The following is a 16,624-nucleotide window of genomic DNA, read 5'->3' as shown; positions in this document are numbered from 1 at the left end:
ATATGTAAAATATATAGGAAAATATATTTTATTAAATTAGAATAACTATTTTGTATAATAGATAGGTCACTAGCCACTACACATTCTTTATTTTCTCTCCTTGTTTCTTTCTGTGTTCCTTTCTGTGGAAGAGCGTAGACTCGAAACATTAAACTAATACATCTGTTTGTTGTCTACAGCACCTGTCCTCATCTTTTGTTTTTTTTGTGAATTCTCCCTCTATTTTGTATAATATTCAATTTTGATATGCAACAGTTTTTAATTACACCCAATAATTGAGTATCAATGCCAAAATGGAAGATTTCTCTTAAAGTGGAGCCAATTGGGGCTAAAATAGGTAATAAGCAAAGACATTTAAATAACATACCTAGAAATATTCCTTTTAAAAGAAATATATTTCATTTTGATTTAAAATAAAATATCTGTTTTGAAATCTTATTTAGTTTTTCATCTATAGTTAAAAATATAATGAAAAACATAAGAGGCAAATTGAGTCTTTTGTAATATATCTATTTCAAAATTGAGAATAAATTAGTTTCTATAAAATATATATTGTTACTCCTTTCTTTCTTTATATATATCATCAGTAATAATTTTTCTTCAATTATATTTAATAGGTTGTAACTTTGACAAAACATGGACCTCTAGAAAAACCAGCTGAAGAACAACTACATGTTTTGCCCCTTTATATTTTGGATCTCAAAGATAAAAACTTTGAAGATAAATTGAAGAAAGGATGCGTTGAGATTCTCTCAAACTATCCCAAGTATGCACATGTTCGCGCTTCTCCAGTAACACCTAAACGTAAAGGGAAGAATAAGAAAGATAGTCCTTCTAACAAAAGAGTCAATTCTCGTATGAGTTCACCTAGAAAAGCAACTTTTTTGAATTCAAAGAATGCAAATCTTATGTCTCAAGCTGCTACCAATGCTAAATCTAACCTTTGTTCTAATCTTCCTCAGAATGCCATGGCAAATATCTCTGGATATAAGAACATCGTTAATAAAATTAACTTATTACAGAACAGCACAGTAAATAATATATCGTCATCATCATCACCATCACCATCATCTGCAGCATCGGCATTATCATCAACAGCACCACCTCAAGCATCATTGTCATCACCATCATCCTCATCATCATTAAATACATCATTATCTTCTTCATCATCAACACCACTAGCACAATCATCATCATTTAAAGTTGGGTCAGTAGAAGAGAGTAACAAAAATTCAAATGATCAGTCAGTGAATAATGCTGCTCCTTTAAAACCCCCAACAAATGCACAGTCAAATAATGAAAACACGTACAATCAGTTTTGTAAATATTTATATTCTCATGGTACATTCCCTCCAGCAAATTTTCTGAAGGATGGTGATTCTGAAGCTATAAAAATGCTGACTAGCCAATCAGCAGCTATTGGCAAAGATGGTCTGTTAGATCCTTCATTGCATCAGCAGTTTAGAAACATTGATCTCCCTAAAACCTATGAGGGTCTAAAGAAAATGTCAACTGATGTCTTATTGCCAACAGGATCAGTATGTAATGTCCCTTTTGTTAACTCTAATGTTAAAGACAGTAAGCGTCCCTTCTCTGCATCTAGTTTAACATCAGATGACTTTGAGTCTCCTCTACACTTGTTATCTGAAGCAGTTATGATTCGGAGCCAGACTGCTGTAGAAAAATCCCGAACAGTTTCACCCCAGTCACAAGCTGGTGTGAATATATCAACTCCAAGAAAGCCAGCTCCAAATACAGAATTATCAGCTGCTGTTATGGGTGCTGCCAATCAGAATGCTGTAAATTTTTCTAACCATCTATCTAGAAATTCATGTTCAAATGCTAATATACCATTAGATTTATCAAAAGACCAACATTCCAGACTATCATCTCTTAGTTCTAATTTTGATAGGAAAGATATTTTTGATAAAGTCAATAGTAATTTATGCCAAACTAGTGTTTCATCTTATTCTCCTTCAAATTCTAAAAACCTCACTTCAACGCCATCATTAAGTACGCCATTTTTACCAGCTGATGGATCAATGGCAGACTCTCTTGGCCATTTGAATGCCAACAGTACCGAACTAATCAGCTCTGAGCTTGAGTTCAATGAACAAAACTTCAGAGATCCAGATATTGGAGGTGTTGCTATTGCATTAACACATGGTTCTGTGCTATTTGAAGTTGCTAAACGAGAGTTGCATGCAACAACTGCTCTTCTGAATCCTAACAGATTTTCACCAACACGAATTAGCCTAGTATTTTATCAACACAAAAGTATGAATTTACGTTACCATGGCTGGTATGAGAACGAACGTAAGCTTGAATTACAGCGTCAGAAACGACTACAAAAGATGAAAGAAGAGACAAATAAAAACATTCCCCTTCCAAGTGAGGAGTTGAAACCTGGAAGTAAGAAAAGGCGTAAAAAGGAAGAGACAACAGTGGCAGAGAGCCCTGCTCAGTACAAGTATATGTGGGAGACAGCGATTAAACATACTGTAACTCGAACAACAGACACCGTGATCACTCAATCTATAGATCCTCAACCTACTGTTACGGGTCCTTATCAAAAATGGATCTGTCAATGATTTTTCTAATTTTGTTGTTTTTATTAACTAATGAAATGCATTATAGACAAATAATTTACATCTCATTAACCTTTAAGTAATTTCTTCATTCTTTTATATGAAGAAATTATTTTCTCATTCTTTTTTACTGGAATTCTATCACTTCACTTCAATTCGCCCAACACAAGTAATATTCTATTCATTGCTGTTTTCATTTAACTTTCTTTTTTATTAGTATTACTTTTTTTCACCTTTTGTTGCTTGGATTTATGGTTTAATTTAATTTTTAGATTTAATTTGTCAGTGAATGGAATTGATATTATTCATTTAACTTGGAAGACTCTTTCATCAGTTTTGATCATTATTTTTAAAATCTTCATTTTTTTATTTATGAAATATTTATAACAAAGTTTTGAAATTGATTTTTACAAAAATTATTGAAAGATGTGTAAATTGTCTTTCGTTGAAAATTGCAATTTTTCTCATTTCTGAGAAGATCTTTGATGCTTCAGTTTTCATTGTAGTGAATCATACACTTCAGCAGCCGAAGTGTCATTAGTTAATTAGTGATTGCATAGCATGTCTTTCATCCATAGATTTCATTAGTATTACTGGGTCCTAGTATATCATTAATTACTGTAAGTCACTAGTGTTTCATTGGTCTGTACTGGTTCCCTGTATGCTTTTAGACATAGCACAACATTACTTTGCCATAAATTACTAGTTTATATTGAATTTTTATTGCATTACACTTTAACATACAAAATTTTTATTGCATTACACATTAATATACAAAATTTAGCATTTAATAAGAATTATCTAAAAGAAATTTTTAATCTTGAGAGTTTTATTATTTTAAAATTGATGTTTGATTTTAATAATTTCTAACATCAGCCAAGAGTTAACTTTGCTTAAAGTTTTAAGGCTACACCTATATCATGAAAAAAGTGAAAAAAAAATTTATGAATATGCTTTTCTTTGATTTGGTAGAAGAAAGTAAAAGCATTTTTTACAAAAATATACAACTCATATTGACAAATTTCAAATTCTTTTTGCTGTTGTTTCCTCTTATATTTTTACACTTTGTGGAGACATACATAAATTAAATCAAACCAACACCAATGAACAATACTAAACTCCTATTTAATATTGTAAAGAAGTTATAATTTAGATTTCAATTATTTTTATTGTCATATGTATTTATATGAGTATATGTGTGTTTGTGTGTGCTGTAGAAGAGTGTACAATGCAACATTATCATATTTTCATTTACATTTGTAACTTCAGGGAAAATGTAGTTATCTGCTGTTTCCTGTTGGCATTTTCTTCTTCTTCAAATTGTAAGGAATATAAATAGCAACAACAACAACAATTTCTTTTGCTTGCTATATGGGCCCAGGATGCTGGAGACAGAACAAAAGCAGAATACCAAATATAATTTAAGCAGTTGGGTATTTACATTGAGTAAAAGGGTGAGAGCAACAAAATAATATTTTAAAACTACTACTAATAGTAATAATAACTAGATAACCGTAATTTGCAATAGCATTGTGGGACATCAAAATAACAAGAAGGAATTCCAAAATAGTTGTGGGTAGCCACATAGAGTTATTAAGGACATCTTACATATAACCTGGATTACCTTGACACACAAAAGGCAAGTGCCTTCTCCTAGTTCTTGCTACTGGCTGATATCCACATAATTAGTGTAGGCCCTTTTATTCATGTCAGTTTCACCACTTACACCAATTTTTATAAAATTTATTGGAGGGTAGCACCTCTCTCTCTCTCTACTCTCACCTTCCTCTTCAAATGGTATGTGGAAAAAACTGATGAGGGCTTCGCCTGAGAGGAAAAGCTTTCCTTGAAGCTTTCAACTACATCTACCACACAATTTCCTTAGCCATAACCACCAGGCAGAAGAAGACTACTCACTCTTCCTTATCAAAGGAAGACATGGATTGATTTCATGATAGACTGAGTTGATAGCCGGATCTGTCCTGCATGCAATAACAACTGTTTGACATAAACCCATGAATAAGCAATGTTCGGGCACTGAATGGGTGTGTGCCAGGCAATTTCATCATTGTGAATGTGTCTTGGGCTCCAATGTGACCATTCCTGTATTATCATTAACAAGCAAAGCCACTCTTTGGAAATTGTTCATAAACCCCCAACCTGAAAGTTCTCCAAAAGGAAGAGACTGCTAAGACTTCCTTTGTTGACACTTAGAACCACTCCCAGGTCATTGTCACTCATACCACTCTCCTTCTATAGAATTTGGGAGTTGGTTTTCCATTGACCAGATTGTCCAGCTGGTAGACTGCAGTGAGCACCTGGCAACCATTCAGTTGCCAAATACTCTATTCTGGTCTGTGTTTGACCCAGGACTGCAAGACAGTCAAAGAGACAAGTGCAGAAAGATGCTACATGGATGGTGGCCACACTTGTTCACTCTTATCATTGTCCAGGAATCTCTGCAGATGAGTCAGCCTCAGCACATGGTTGCATATTAGTGACCACAGTATCTTTAATCTCCTTTGGATCAGGTGTTAACAACAAACAAACTTCCTGACCAGTAGACCCTGTCCCTTCCATAAGAAGCCATAGAGCATATGCTCCAATTGGTCGGATATTTTCTGGGACATGTTATGAAGGTCAGGCAGTATTAGTCTTGGCATGAATCCTCTAATTTAAAGAATCTTGGACTAGAAGTGGAAAATTTACAATGTTCATGTTTATCCCAAGCACATTATTATGGTTCCAGACACAATCATAAAGGGACTACAGATTCAATTTTCTGAAAACTACCTATGATAATTTCTTTTGACTACACTACTGGGTTATTTTTCAAGGAACAGAGTAATAGTGATCAAATCAAAACCAGTATATTGCAGTACATATGTTATTAGCACTCTCCTCCCAATAATTACAGCATCAATGATTAATAATCTACTTTGGAAATCTGCAATCTTAATCATTGGATATCAGACTTGAAAGTAGCGTTCCATTTGCTATTTCACCAATGTCTATGAATAATGTTACACCATGCTATATCCTTTAATTACTTTATTTAAGAGTGGAAAGACATTTTTAATAGTTTGTTTCATTTACAAAATTTTGGATACATTCTGCTGCTGACTTCAAACTCATTAACAGGTGCTGAAACTTTACATATTTAAGCATTGATTTATATTATTTTTTACATGTTTAACATCCATGCATTCTTCCATATTTGTTCTTTATTCACATTTTCATTTCATAGATACAGATTTATAGTAACATTTTTGATACTTTTAATATAGAAAATCAATTTGCAAATGGGAAAAAAAATATAGTACTATATACATGTGAATACATACACTCATACAAACATATATATTCATTTTATAGTATCGTACTACAGAAAATTTAAATTTATACATTTAAGTTTATTCATGCTTATTTTATTTTTGGAGAGTATAATCTTTTTTTTTTTTTTTACTGAAAAAGATTGCAAACTTTTTCTCCATTTATCTCATTGTTTATTTTACACTTGGAATAGTTTAAAAAAAAAAATAGAAACGAAATGAACTTAGCACAGGAAAGTTAGAACAATGGAGGAATTTCAACCATGTTTCATGGTCTGCTACCACAACAGCTCCTTTATAGGATCCAGTTAGCTCAAGACATCATCAGGAGGAACCACGTCCGGTTTCGGCCCCCACTCCTCTACCGTTTTGATGTGGTGGGGCCCCGCCTTTCGGAGGTGTCTTCAGCTCTGGTGTTGGGTGCATGTCTTCTTTCTTCTATTCCCTGGCCTCTTCGATGCAGCATCAATGAGTGCCAGCGTCCGACTGACTGTCTTGTCAAATTCCCCTTTTTATACCTGCTGCTAGGCTCCAGCAGGCTGCCCCAGCAAGTTGTCACATGACACTGTCTAAACTTCTCACTAAAAATTGTCATCCGTCCATTTGGATTGCATTCTGGTCTATTTCTGAAAATTTGATTCAGGAAAAGAGTAGGATTGTTCTAGCAACGACCAGAATTGTTTCTAGAGTTTACTTTCCATGGATTCTCTCTATTATTTTATGTCTTCCAATTCATCATTATTGTTAGCAGGTAACCCAACAACTTATATAACTTGACTTATTCAGGTCTGGATAATGGTTTCCCTGTTACATATATGATATATTTGATGAAGATTATTTTTTTCATTTGTTTTGTGATTTTGTTCTATAGTTCAATTTGTTTAAAGTTTAGAATGATGAAACAAACTGAATTTAGCTTTTGCTTTTAAAACGGGTTCTCAGAATTTGTTTTAAAAGAATGAGTGAAATATCTGAAAAAAGAGATACTTCCAACTAAGCAAAACAAAACAAAAATACCTTCTTAAATAAAAAAAATTGTTTTGGATATTTTCATAAAAGTAGCAAAATAACTCCAAAGGAACTGGTTTCGATAATTATGATTTTAATTTTTTCTTTCAATTCTGTCAGTAATGCCTTAAGGTCCATTTAGTTTAAAGTGTGAGTGGGGTGTCAAGATAGTAATATATTAATACATTACCTTAGTGTTTTGTGGTGATTATTTCTACTAGAATTTTTGATGTCTTGTTATTGAATTTGGTTTGCAATTAATTTAAAACATATTTTCCCCTTTTTTTTTTGTTTATTTTATTTCACAATTAGAAAGAATTTTGAAAGCTCCCAAACTTTATCTACTTTACTGTTTTGCTAATTTTTACCATTTTCTCTTCAATATGTTGCTGTTTGTAGATCGTCATTCAACATTTCCTTTCGTTTGTGATCCAGAATTCTTTGAATATAATTTACAAGGGATTTTGATACTTTTACTACATCAGTAGGTAGCTTTAAGCACAAATGATTTCTTTAGTTTTTTAATAACCTCCCATTAAACCTAAATGATACGTCTCTTCTATTTTCTAATGAGCATTTAAAAAGAAAAAAAATTATCATGAATTATTTCTTTTCAGTACATATTAATTTCATTCAATAACTTAAATTGCTAAATTGAAATTTTATCTCATAACATTTTATTTTACTCAGTTTGAATTTAGTAACAAATATAGCTTCCTCCCTTGCACATTGATTTATCATAAAGGATTTTTGTAAAATTTTTACCCATGTCACTGCCAGTCACTAGGTGATAGTCATCAAAATATTAACATCGTTTTATCAAAAGGAATATATTCATTTGTTCCCTCTTCACACTTACACATGTCTTTCAGGTGTGACCCATGTCATTTCCATTTTTAGTTTCTCCTAAATGTTTTCTTATTCTTTCACACATGCACACACACTTAGATTTTTACAAGATTGAAAGTGATATCCTTAGAAAGAAAATTACAAAATCTTAGCACTAGTTTCTTGTACTGTCAAAATTTTCAAGAAGTTTCATTTGCAATTTACAATATCTTAAGCTTAGCTAAACTAAAAGTTGCAATTAGATCTCTTTTACATAATAATTACAGCTAATTGTTCTCTTAATTTGGTAATCAAACTTTTGTTTTCTTACAGGAAAAAGTTTACTTTTAACTTAATGCAATTTAAAAATTTTTCTATACTTCATTTTGTATGGGTGTTTTAATTTTATTTCCCATTATGCAGTTAGTTTTATATGAAGCATTTATTGTTTTTGTACGCTTTTATATTTATATCATCATCAAAACCCAAATGCTCAATTTAATTTTGGCTTTTACAAATTCTGCTTATGTTGTTAAAACTTAACATTCAGTAATCATGTTGATTTCATAAGAAACTAATTTATATTATGAAAAACACAATTCTTCCTTTTTATTATCATCAAATTGAATGTATGATGTTTTTACAAAGTTTGATTATTTTCTTACTCTAAAGAGTGGGAACTTACATCTAATTTGCTTGGATCATTTAAAGAATATATATGTGACCTTTAAGTTCATCAATTAAATCTCTTTAAAAATTAATCCAAAATTAAATATAGAACTTGTATATTCAAACTATGTGTACTTGTAAAGACAAGCATAAAGGACATATGTGTGAAAGAAGAAAAGTAAAATCTTAATTGAAACATATACTCCATAATAATTGTATCAAATGAATCACTTTGTCTCCACATTCTGAAACAGGAGTTTTTAATCCTATGCATTTTGACATCAAAACAGATTTTATTGAATTGTTGAATTTATAGGTTATAAAATAGGGCTGAATATAAATATATTCCTTAAATGACCTGAGTAAATTGTGTGAAGATTACCATTATTGGAGTGAGAAAATAGGAGAATGAAGTCAGTGATTGTACAGTGGTGAACAACTCCACCTAAGGAAAAGCAAACACTTTATAACAAAGAAAATTATAAAAATATGTTATTGTAATCAAAGTTTTTATTTGTAAAATTTTATCAACACCTCCAATCCTTGATTCTATTTCTAATTTGTATTTACCTTTTTATTTTATATATGCAATTAATTAAAAAAAAAAAATTTCTTTATGACTGAATGGCAATAACTGGATAATTAGTATAAAATCATATTTCTGATATAATTTAAGGATAAAGAACTATAGTTTTTATAATATTCCTTCAATTTAAAAATTACTATTTGATTTAAATAAAATTGGTTTCCTAGTCATAGGTACTGAGATTATAAATTTAAATATAATGAAGTAATTCATCATTCGTAAATTTTTTAACATAATCAAACTGTTTGATAATTTCAAAACTTCAATTTTAGGAAAGGCTAAAATATTAAAATCCATCTAATTTTCGTTTCATATGAAGTAATCCCCCTTCGATTACCAAAATTATTTTTTTAAAAAATCCTTTTACCATAAATTATAAGTGTAAACACAATAAAAAAAAAATCTGTTGAAATAATCTCAATAGGTATGCCAACATCATCATCATCATTTTACATCACTTTTTGCATGCTTAATAGATTGTATGGGTCTTCTCCAACATAGTATCTCTCCACTTTCGTCATCCCATTTATGAGGTTCAGTCTCCTAAGATTGACCTTCACTACTACTTCATGTGTCTTCCTTGGTCTTCCTTTTCCACAGGTTAATTTCATTTGACACTTCTTTACACAAGTGTATCGTGTCCTCCCCAAGTCAGTCTTCTGTCTGGTACACTGAATCTAATTCTTCTCGTACCGTGTTTTTTTTTCGTTTCTTTTTTTTTTGTTCTAAGCTTATTTGTGCTTCACCTTTCATATACACTAACATTACACATTTGATGGAGTGTATTCACCTCATTTTTCCCCCTTTTTGGCAGCCATCATTCATTTTTTACACTCTCTGCTCATATTTTATTATAATCATCATAAATGCAAGTCTACTTTTCCATGCTGGCATGAGTTGTATGGTTTTACTGAGACAATATTTTATGGCTGGATGCCCTGTTTGTGATCCTACAGACCCGACAGCACCTCTTATCCACTCATAGTTTAAATGGGTAGATTATAAGGTATCTTACCTAATCCTTTTCTTTATATTGAGCATGGACCCTTCCAGCCAACTATAACTTTTGTCTTTTCTGAGTTTATTTTAAGATTTCTTGATTCTAGGTTTTGTTTCCATATTTGGAATTTCTTCTCTAATCCTTTGACAGATTCAGCTATGAGAACTCAGTCATTGGCATACAGAAGTTCCTTATGTATCGCCTATCTTTAACTTGTCTGTTATTGTCTTGGGAACAATAATAAACAAGATAGGGTTGAGAACCAAGCTCTGACGGTCACCTATCTGAATGCTAAATTCCTTGTTGAACTTATTACTAACACTAACTTTGCAAATAGTATCTTTTTACATGGGTTTCTCAAGCCATTAATTAATTCTTAATGACCACCAGACACACAAAATGGTATCCTAATACACACTGACATTACTTTGTTGTCTGGAACATCTCATACTTCTATTCTTTAAATCATAGGACACTGGGAAACCTCTTACTTTCCGCTTCTCGTGCTAAGTTTACCTAACAACTAATATCATTAGCTACCTACATCATACTACATCATATTGGTCCTTCCTCTCCTTTTCTTCCAAGTCTATCTTGTGGCTTTTATGGTCCTACCATACCAATCCCCTACCATATCATCTTCCATCTAGCTGGAACCAGATCTGGTCTTTGGTTTGCAAAAGGTTTTCTTATAGAAAATCTGATTATCTTTTATGTTATAGGTTTGTATCTCCTTGATATATGCACCACCATGTACTTCTATGAATGTGTTGTTTCAATATTTTCCTTCTCCAAATTGTCTTGTGTCTCTGGATCTGTTTTACTCTGATACCATAAATCACTGTCCCATATTGAGTGGTCCATTCTTCATCAGAAAAAGACTTACTCTTTATGGCCATCTGTCTATCTTGTTTCCCTTGTGTGCATCTGGTTTATGCCTTCATCTTAGCGTTAGTAATCAGGTTGATGGGCTAATCTCCTGAAAGATTGTTTTACAAACGTTTAAGTCATTCTGCATCATAGAACTTCAAGAACCTTAATCCCTCTCTCCCCTCCGGGTACATTGAAGAATTCATCGTGATGTTGTTCCTTTAGCACCTGATAGGAAGAGAGTAATCTCTGCTGATGTTTCGGTAATTTACCTATTATTCTTTCAACAAAGCATCACATAAACAATTATTAATCAAATTTAGTAAAACAAATATTACTCGAATTTTGTATCAGAGACTACAATGGTTGGTCAATAAATACGCAGAAAACAAACGTTAACCATAGTGTTCAAATATGTGATTAAAGGGAGTTAAATCAGCTCTTTTTTGTGAGTTATCTACCTTGGACATTAGCTCTTTTTTTTTTTTAATATTCGATTATCCTTTTATCTTTCACAGCGGTTTAAGTAGTAATTACTTTTTATACTAGCTTTGCTCTTGGCAGGTATTCAGGAGGAAAGGTAACGTAATGTTAAAAATTGCTTTTCTATGGATTTTAATAAGTTAATTAATAACTGATATTAATATACCGATAATTTGTCTTAAATAAGTTTTTAAGAAGGAAACGTCACGTTATTAGATATTAACAAAAATTTTCCCCCTCGATTATCCCAAACGTCTTCTAAACGGCTTTTATATTGGGCATAACTATATTTCGATGCCCCTCGCCTTGACTTTGTTTATTTTTTACATACACGCACACATATGTATATACATACATAGAATTACACAAGCCCATGCCCACACACACATGTACACACCCCTCATTTCAAGTATTAGGTACATACTAAAAATATAAAACTAGTTACTTCAGTTAATTGTTTTATTTATTCACTATATTTTATTTCACATAAATACATGTTACACACACACATTCGCCATATTATGAAAGAAAAACCTAAAGCATGAATTTGTTATTTCTTTTATTTCACATCTATTACATGTACTTCTACAATTGGTAATTGATGAGGACAAATTATAAATGTTGTTTCCTAAGTGCATTCAGTATGATTGAACACACTTTGTAAATCACATTTATAATTTACCATCATTGATTATCTATCATAGGAATGCATGAAATAAAAGAAATAGAAAATTCATGCTTGATGTTTTTCTGCCATACTAGATGTGCTCTTCATATAATGTAATAGCTCTATAATGGTGGCATAGAACTTAACTGGATTATGCAGCAGGGGTAGTTTAATATGACTACTATTAAGAGCCACAAACAATAAAGTTATTTTTTGCACACTTAGCACATCCATTTCCACTTATATGTATATATTTCTGCGTAATAGAAACTTGACAAATGAGAATCAATGAAATGTTATTTATGAATTGGGGCTGAATTTTGCTTTTCTTCTGTACCAAAGTGTATATTTTCTTGTTAAGGCACAAAATCTCTTTATATTAACTATTTGTGTGTATTCGAGAGAGAGAGAGAGGGGGGAGTGGGGACAAGCATAACATGCTCGTCCTCTTTTCTCATTTTATTTTCCTTTCAAGTTTAAAACTCTCCTAGGCCTTTTTTTTTTATTCATTGTTATTGTTGATATTTAGACAGAAGAAATTGGAAAGCCCTATTTGTTATATAGAATTATGATTTGTAGCAAAGCTATACACTGCACTCATCGACAGCTTTATAGATTTTACACAGTTAAACAGGGGACAGAGATAATATACATAATTATACAAGCAGAGTTAACAACATTATTACACCAGCAGAAATATATATTATTGCAATATATATTATTACACAAACATGAATAACAAAATAGTCGCACAAACACTGACATTATATATATGTAATGCACAAAAATACGTATATGGTAACAAAAAAGTCTGCCTGACTTTGCATGATGTTTTTAACGCTTAGATCAGTTTTTCTCTCATTTAACATGCATTAAAATATTTTTGAAATTATATTGCTTTTTCCCTTTCCCCTCCTCCAAATGTGGCCATTTTTCTCAGAATGTTTTTAATTTGAAAAATATATCTTACATAGGTTTTTTTCTGTTTTTGTTTTAATGATTTGTGAAATTGTTTATTACAATGAAATATATTTTACAGATCTATGATAAATTTAACATATCTAGATCTAGTCTTAGTTACTAACTGTGGGAAGTTGCAGGTTTTCTGCAGCCTCCTGCTTGAGGTTCAAACCTAGAAGGTTTAATCTTTTGTGATAGTCCCTTTTTTTCTTTTCCTTTTTAATATTTTGTTTTGTTCCTTTTCTAACATGAAATATATATTTTAATTGTTTGTGTAAACTCTACAAATTCTCATATTTGAACTTTAATGAAAAAATAGCAACTATAATATCGATTGTTAATTTATTTACATTTTAATTTTATTTATATTTTGTAAAGAATGTAATAATAAACGAAATATTGTTTGATCTCTTTTTTGTAGAGGAAAAATGTAAAACCAACACAACAATGATAATAGTAATAAAACCAAACAATTAACAATAAATAAATGAATAAAGTTACTTAGTTAATGGGATATTACTACTCTATATATCCAGAGTAAGTATTTCATTTATTGGGTAACTTACTTTGCATAATTATATTGTATATTTTGCTATATTTTCTTCTGTTGTGACAATGTCTTTGATCTAAGGCAAAGATGGTTATTGAATAATCATCAGCTATAATTGAGTATTTTGTGTTTGTGATATTACTGTTGGTTTTTAGAAAAAAAAATCCCTGGTCACAGGCCAAGAGCTTCGGAATTTGTAACAGTTCCATGAACTGTCATTAGCGATGACATTTTTTTTTAACAAGCATATAATGAATCAACCATTAATGAATTAAAAATTTGAGAATAATTTCTTCTCTAAATTGTTTTTCTTGGTTTTTTTTTTACTCTATTATTTTTTCTCAGTAGTCTTTCATTGCGTAATATTTTATTCCATGTGTATTTAGTTTTAAATTAACAGTACTCTATGTAATATATATACGCATGCCTTGTACCATTTTCTGTCTGCAGTAGGTCTTGCAGTTTTGGTTGTGCTTTTATTTGATGCATGTTTTTAATAACTCCCACTGCACCAATTATTATTGGGATTATTTCTAGTCTAGGTCACCACGTTCTGGTTATCTCTGTTTCTAGATCTTTCTATTTGGATTTGCTGGTTCAAGGCGAACTATGTAAGTGCAGAAGTGCCATTAGCTGAACCTGTTAAAGATGCATGAAGGGTGCTGAAAGCATTTTATTCACATTCGTTCAGTATCTGAGAATTGCTGATTTCTGTATGTAGGACAGATTCAGTTATTTACCACGTCACTTGTGAAGATCAACCCAAACCAACTTTCTTTGACTCTGTCTACTGTCTCCAGTGTAAAAGGTTGTGTGAAGAGAACAACTTATTCTGGAGTCATGAAACCTGCAGCTGAAGAAGAAAATAGCATCCGGAAAAAAAGCAACCATTTACAGGTGTATAAATAGGAAAGAGCAAAAGCCCAGCACAAGTGGAAAATTCCTACAGGAAGCGTGGTGCACAATAGGATACATTATAAAAGTTAAGCAACATGAGCTATTTGCTGCCATCTGCAACAGGGAGGAGGCCAGAATCATGATCGCTACTACTTGCTCGCCCCAAAGATTTGTTATTACCCTACAATATTTGAAAAGGCAGATTTTCAAAAGGTGAGTCATCAATGGACCCTTTTCCTTTGAGTCAAAAGGGCTGACAGTTTTTCTCTGTCTGATAGTTATGGAGGAAAATTTTGTATGGTGAGCATGACTGAAAAGACTAAAGATACATAGTTCTTTCTGAGTCAAGCTTTCATTGACTCTTTGAGTTCTGCTTTGGGGAGAAGGTAAGGATGGTGAGGGACCAAGCTAGAATGGGGAAAATGGTGGAGAAGTAAAAGGACTCGGGTATACTCCCCGACAGAAGAAAACAGGCATGTTGCTGTGGTTCCAAGTGTTGACCACACCTGAGGACCTGACTAGCATCCCAAATAGCTTTCAGTTTGAAGAGTCTAAGTGGTAATGGAAAGAAGAAACCCCAAATGCTACCTATACTACAAACAAATCACCTCAAAGCTTTCTACTCCAGAGGAGAGAAACCAGATGTAGAGCAGCTCTTTCCTTCACTGCTACCAACAACGAAAACCAACAGAAGCATCCAAATGGCTTGCAGAAAGGCCACAAAAAAAGGAAGATAGGTTGGACAGACAAATCCAGTGGCCTGACTCCAAAACACAGTTCTCTGAAAAGATTATGTAAGTTCCAACAAAAACAAAATTTTAACTTCAGGTGCGAGCCTCAAGAAAGTAACTCTCGAAAACCCTAACAAAGGAGACTTCTGGTTAGAACCACATCAACAATGTATGACTTCCTTCAGAACGTTTCAGGATTCTGGAGGTTGCTTAATAAGGCCTCAAAAAGAAGACCAAAGTAAGTAACCATCTCCTTGGTCTCTTGCTTAAATAGCTACACTACAAAAATAGACAATATAAATGTATACACCCTAGAATCAGAGCAAAAACAGGGACACCTGCTCAATGGCTTCTAGTTGATATGTCTGGAAATGATAGCCATTAACAAAACCAGAGTTTACTAAACAAAATCGTTCTCCTCTCTTCTGGGTGACGACATGGCACATGCCACTTTCAGTTGGCTCAGTTTAAGTGACATAGCAATGCTGTTCCTCTAAGGCCTAGACCTAGAGGAATATATAGTCTTCCTGGACCCACATAGTAAATCAGTGCTTCTGGATGTGAGTAACAATTGTGGTGCCACCAGACTAATGGCTTTTTATGTCTCAGCTGGAGCAAGAAGGACTGCTTTCTTTAGACATCTAGAAATGTCTTGCACATTAATGTTAGTACATGATTGGAATGGCATTTCAGTTGCATGCAGTGATTGTAACAGAGGACCAAATAGAAGAGAAAAGTGAAAAGGTCTCACAAACATTGTTAGGCATTTCCAACTGCTGGACAATTTTCACCTTGCTTTGCCAAATGTACCATCATAGACTTGGAGAAATCACAAGTCTTCCAGGTTGCATTTAAATAGAATTTCCATCAGGTTAGGATTAGTGTAAGTTGGCTATAGTTTTGGCTTGTTGGATTCACAGACCACAAGTTATGAACTTGTACAGTCAAGTTAGAAACAGTATATAGTTTTGGCTAGTTGGTTAGCTAGACCACAAATTTATAACTTGTGCAAATGAGTTAGAACAATAGACAGGAATCCAGTTATTAGAAGCTAAACACATCCAAGCAGCATCTGTCTGGTGGTCAAACTAAGCAATCAGTTCTTAATACCATTTAACATTGAATACTTAGTCTCTATCATGGTGTCAGACATTCTGAATACAGATGTGTTTGACATCATACTATATCAAAAGTGTACAGGAGCACATAGTTGGGACAAGTCAATGAGCTTGTAACAAAGTACCTGGAGAGGCAAATCCTTGCTAGCCAGTAGCAATTACAATCACTGGACTACAGGCCTGGTTAATGTACTCAGGTCTGGTCTGAAGCAGATCTTTCAGCAAATAGAAACCGAGAAGCAGTTGCAAACAAGGTGGTCAGTGTTATTCAGAAATAGGTTGGGAGATGTCTTTGAAAAGTCAGGCAGGAATGTCTTATGCTTACAATACTACCTGG

At 32.6% G+C, this 16,624-nt stretch overlaps 1 protein-coding gene across 3 annotated transcripts in view; it reads left to right on the top strand.

Moving 5' to 3' along the window:
• The window catches only part of LOC106871070 (methylcytosine dioxygenase tet3), a 91,912-nt gene extending 78,069 nt beyond the window's left edge, over positions 1 to 13,843 (top strand). For all 3 annotated transcript variants that reach the window (XM_052972861.1, XM_014917341.2, XM_014917342.2), the window contains exon 11: positions 618 to 13,843. In XM_052972861.1, coding sequence (XP_052828821.1) covers positions 618 to 2,591 — 1,974 coding nt within the window. In that variant the 3' untranslated portion in view covers positions 2,592 to 13,843. The remainder of the gene's footprint in view (positions 1 to 617) is intronic.
• Positions 13,844 to 16,624: the final 2,781 nt, after the last annotated feature.

This window comes from Octopus bimaculoides, chromosome 1 (genome assembly GCF_001194135.2).
Source record: "Octopus bimaculoides isolate UCB-OBI-ISO-001 chromosome 1, ASM119413v2, whole genome shotgun sequence".
NCBI classification, from domain to species: domain Eukaryota; kingdom Metazoa; phylum Mollusca; class Cephalopoda; order Octopoda; family Octopodidae; genus Octopus; species Octopus bimaculoides.
This window is presented reverse-complemented; position numbering and strand designations above follow the sequence as displayed.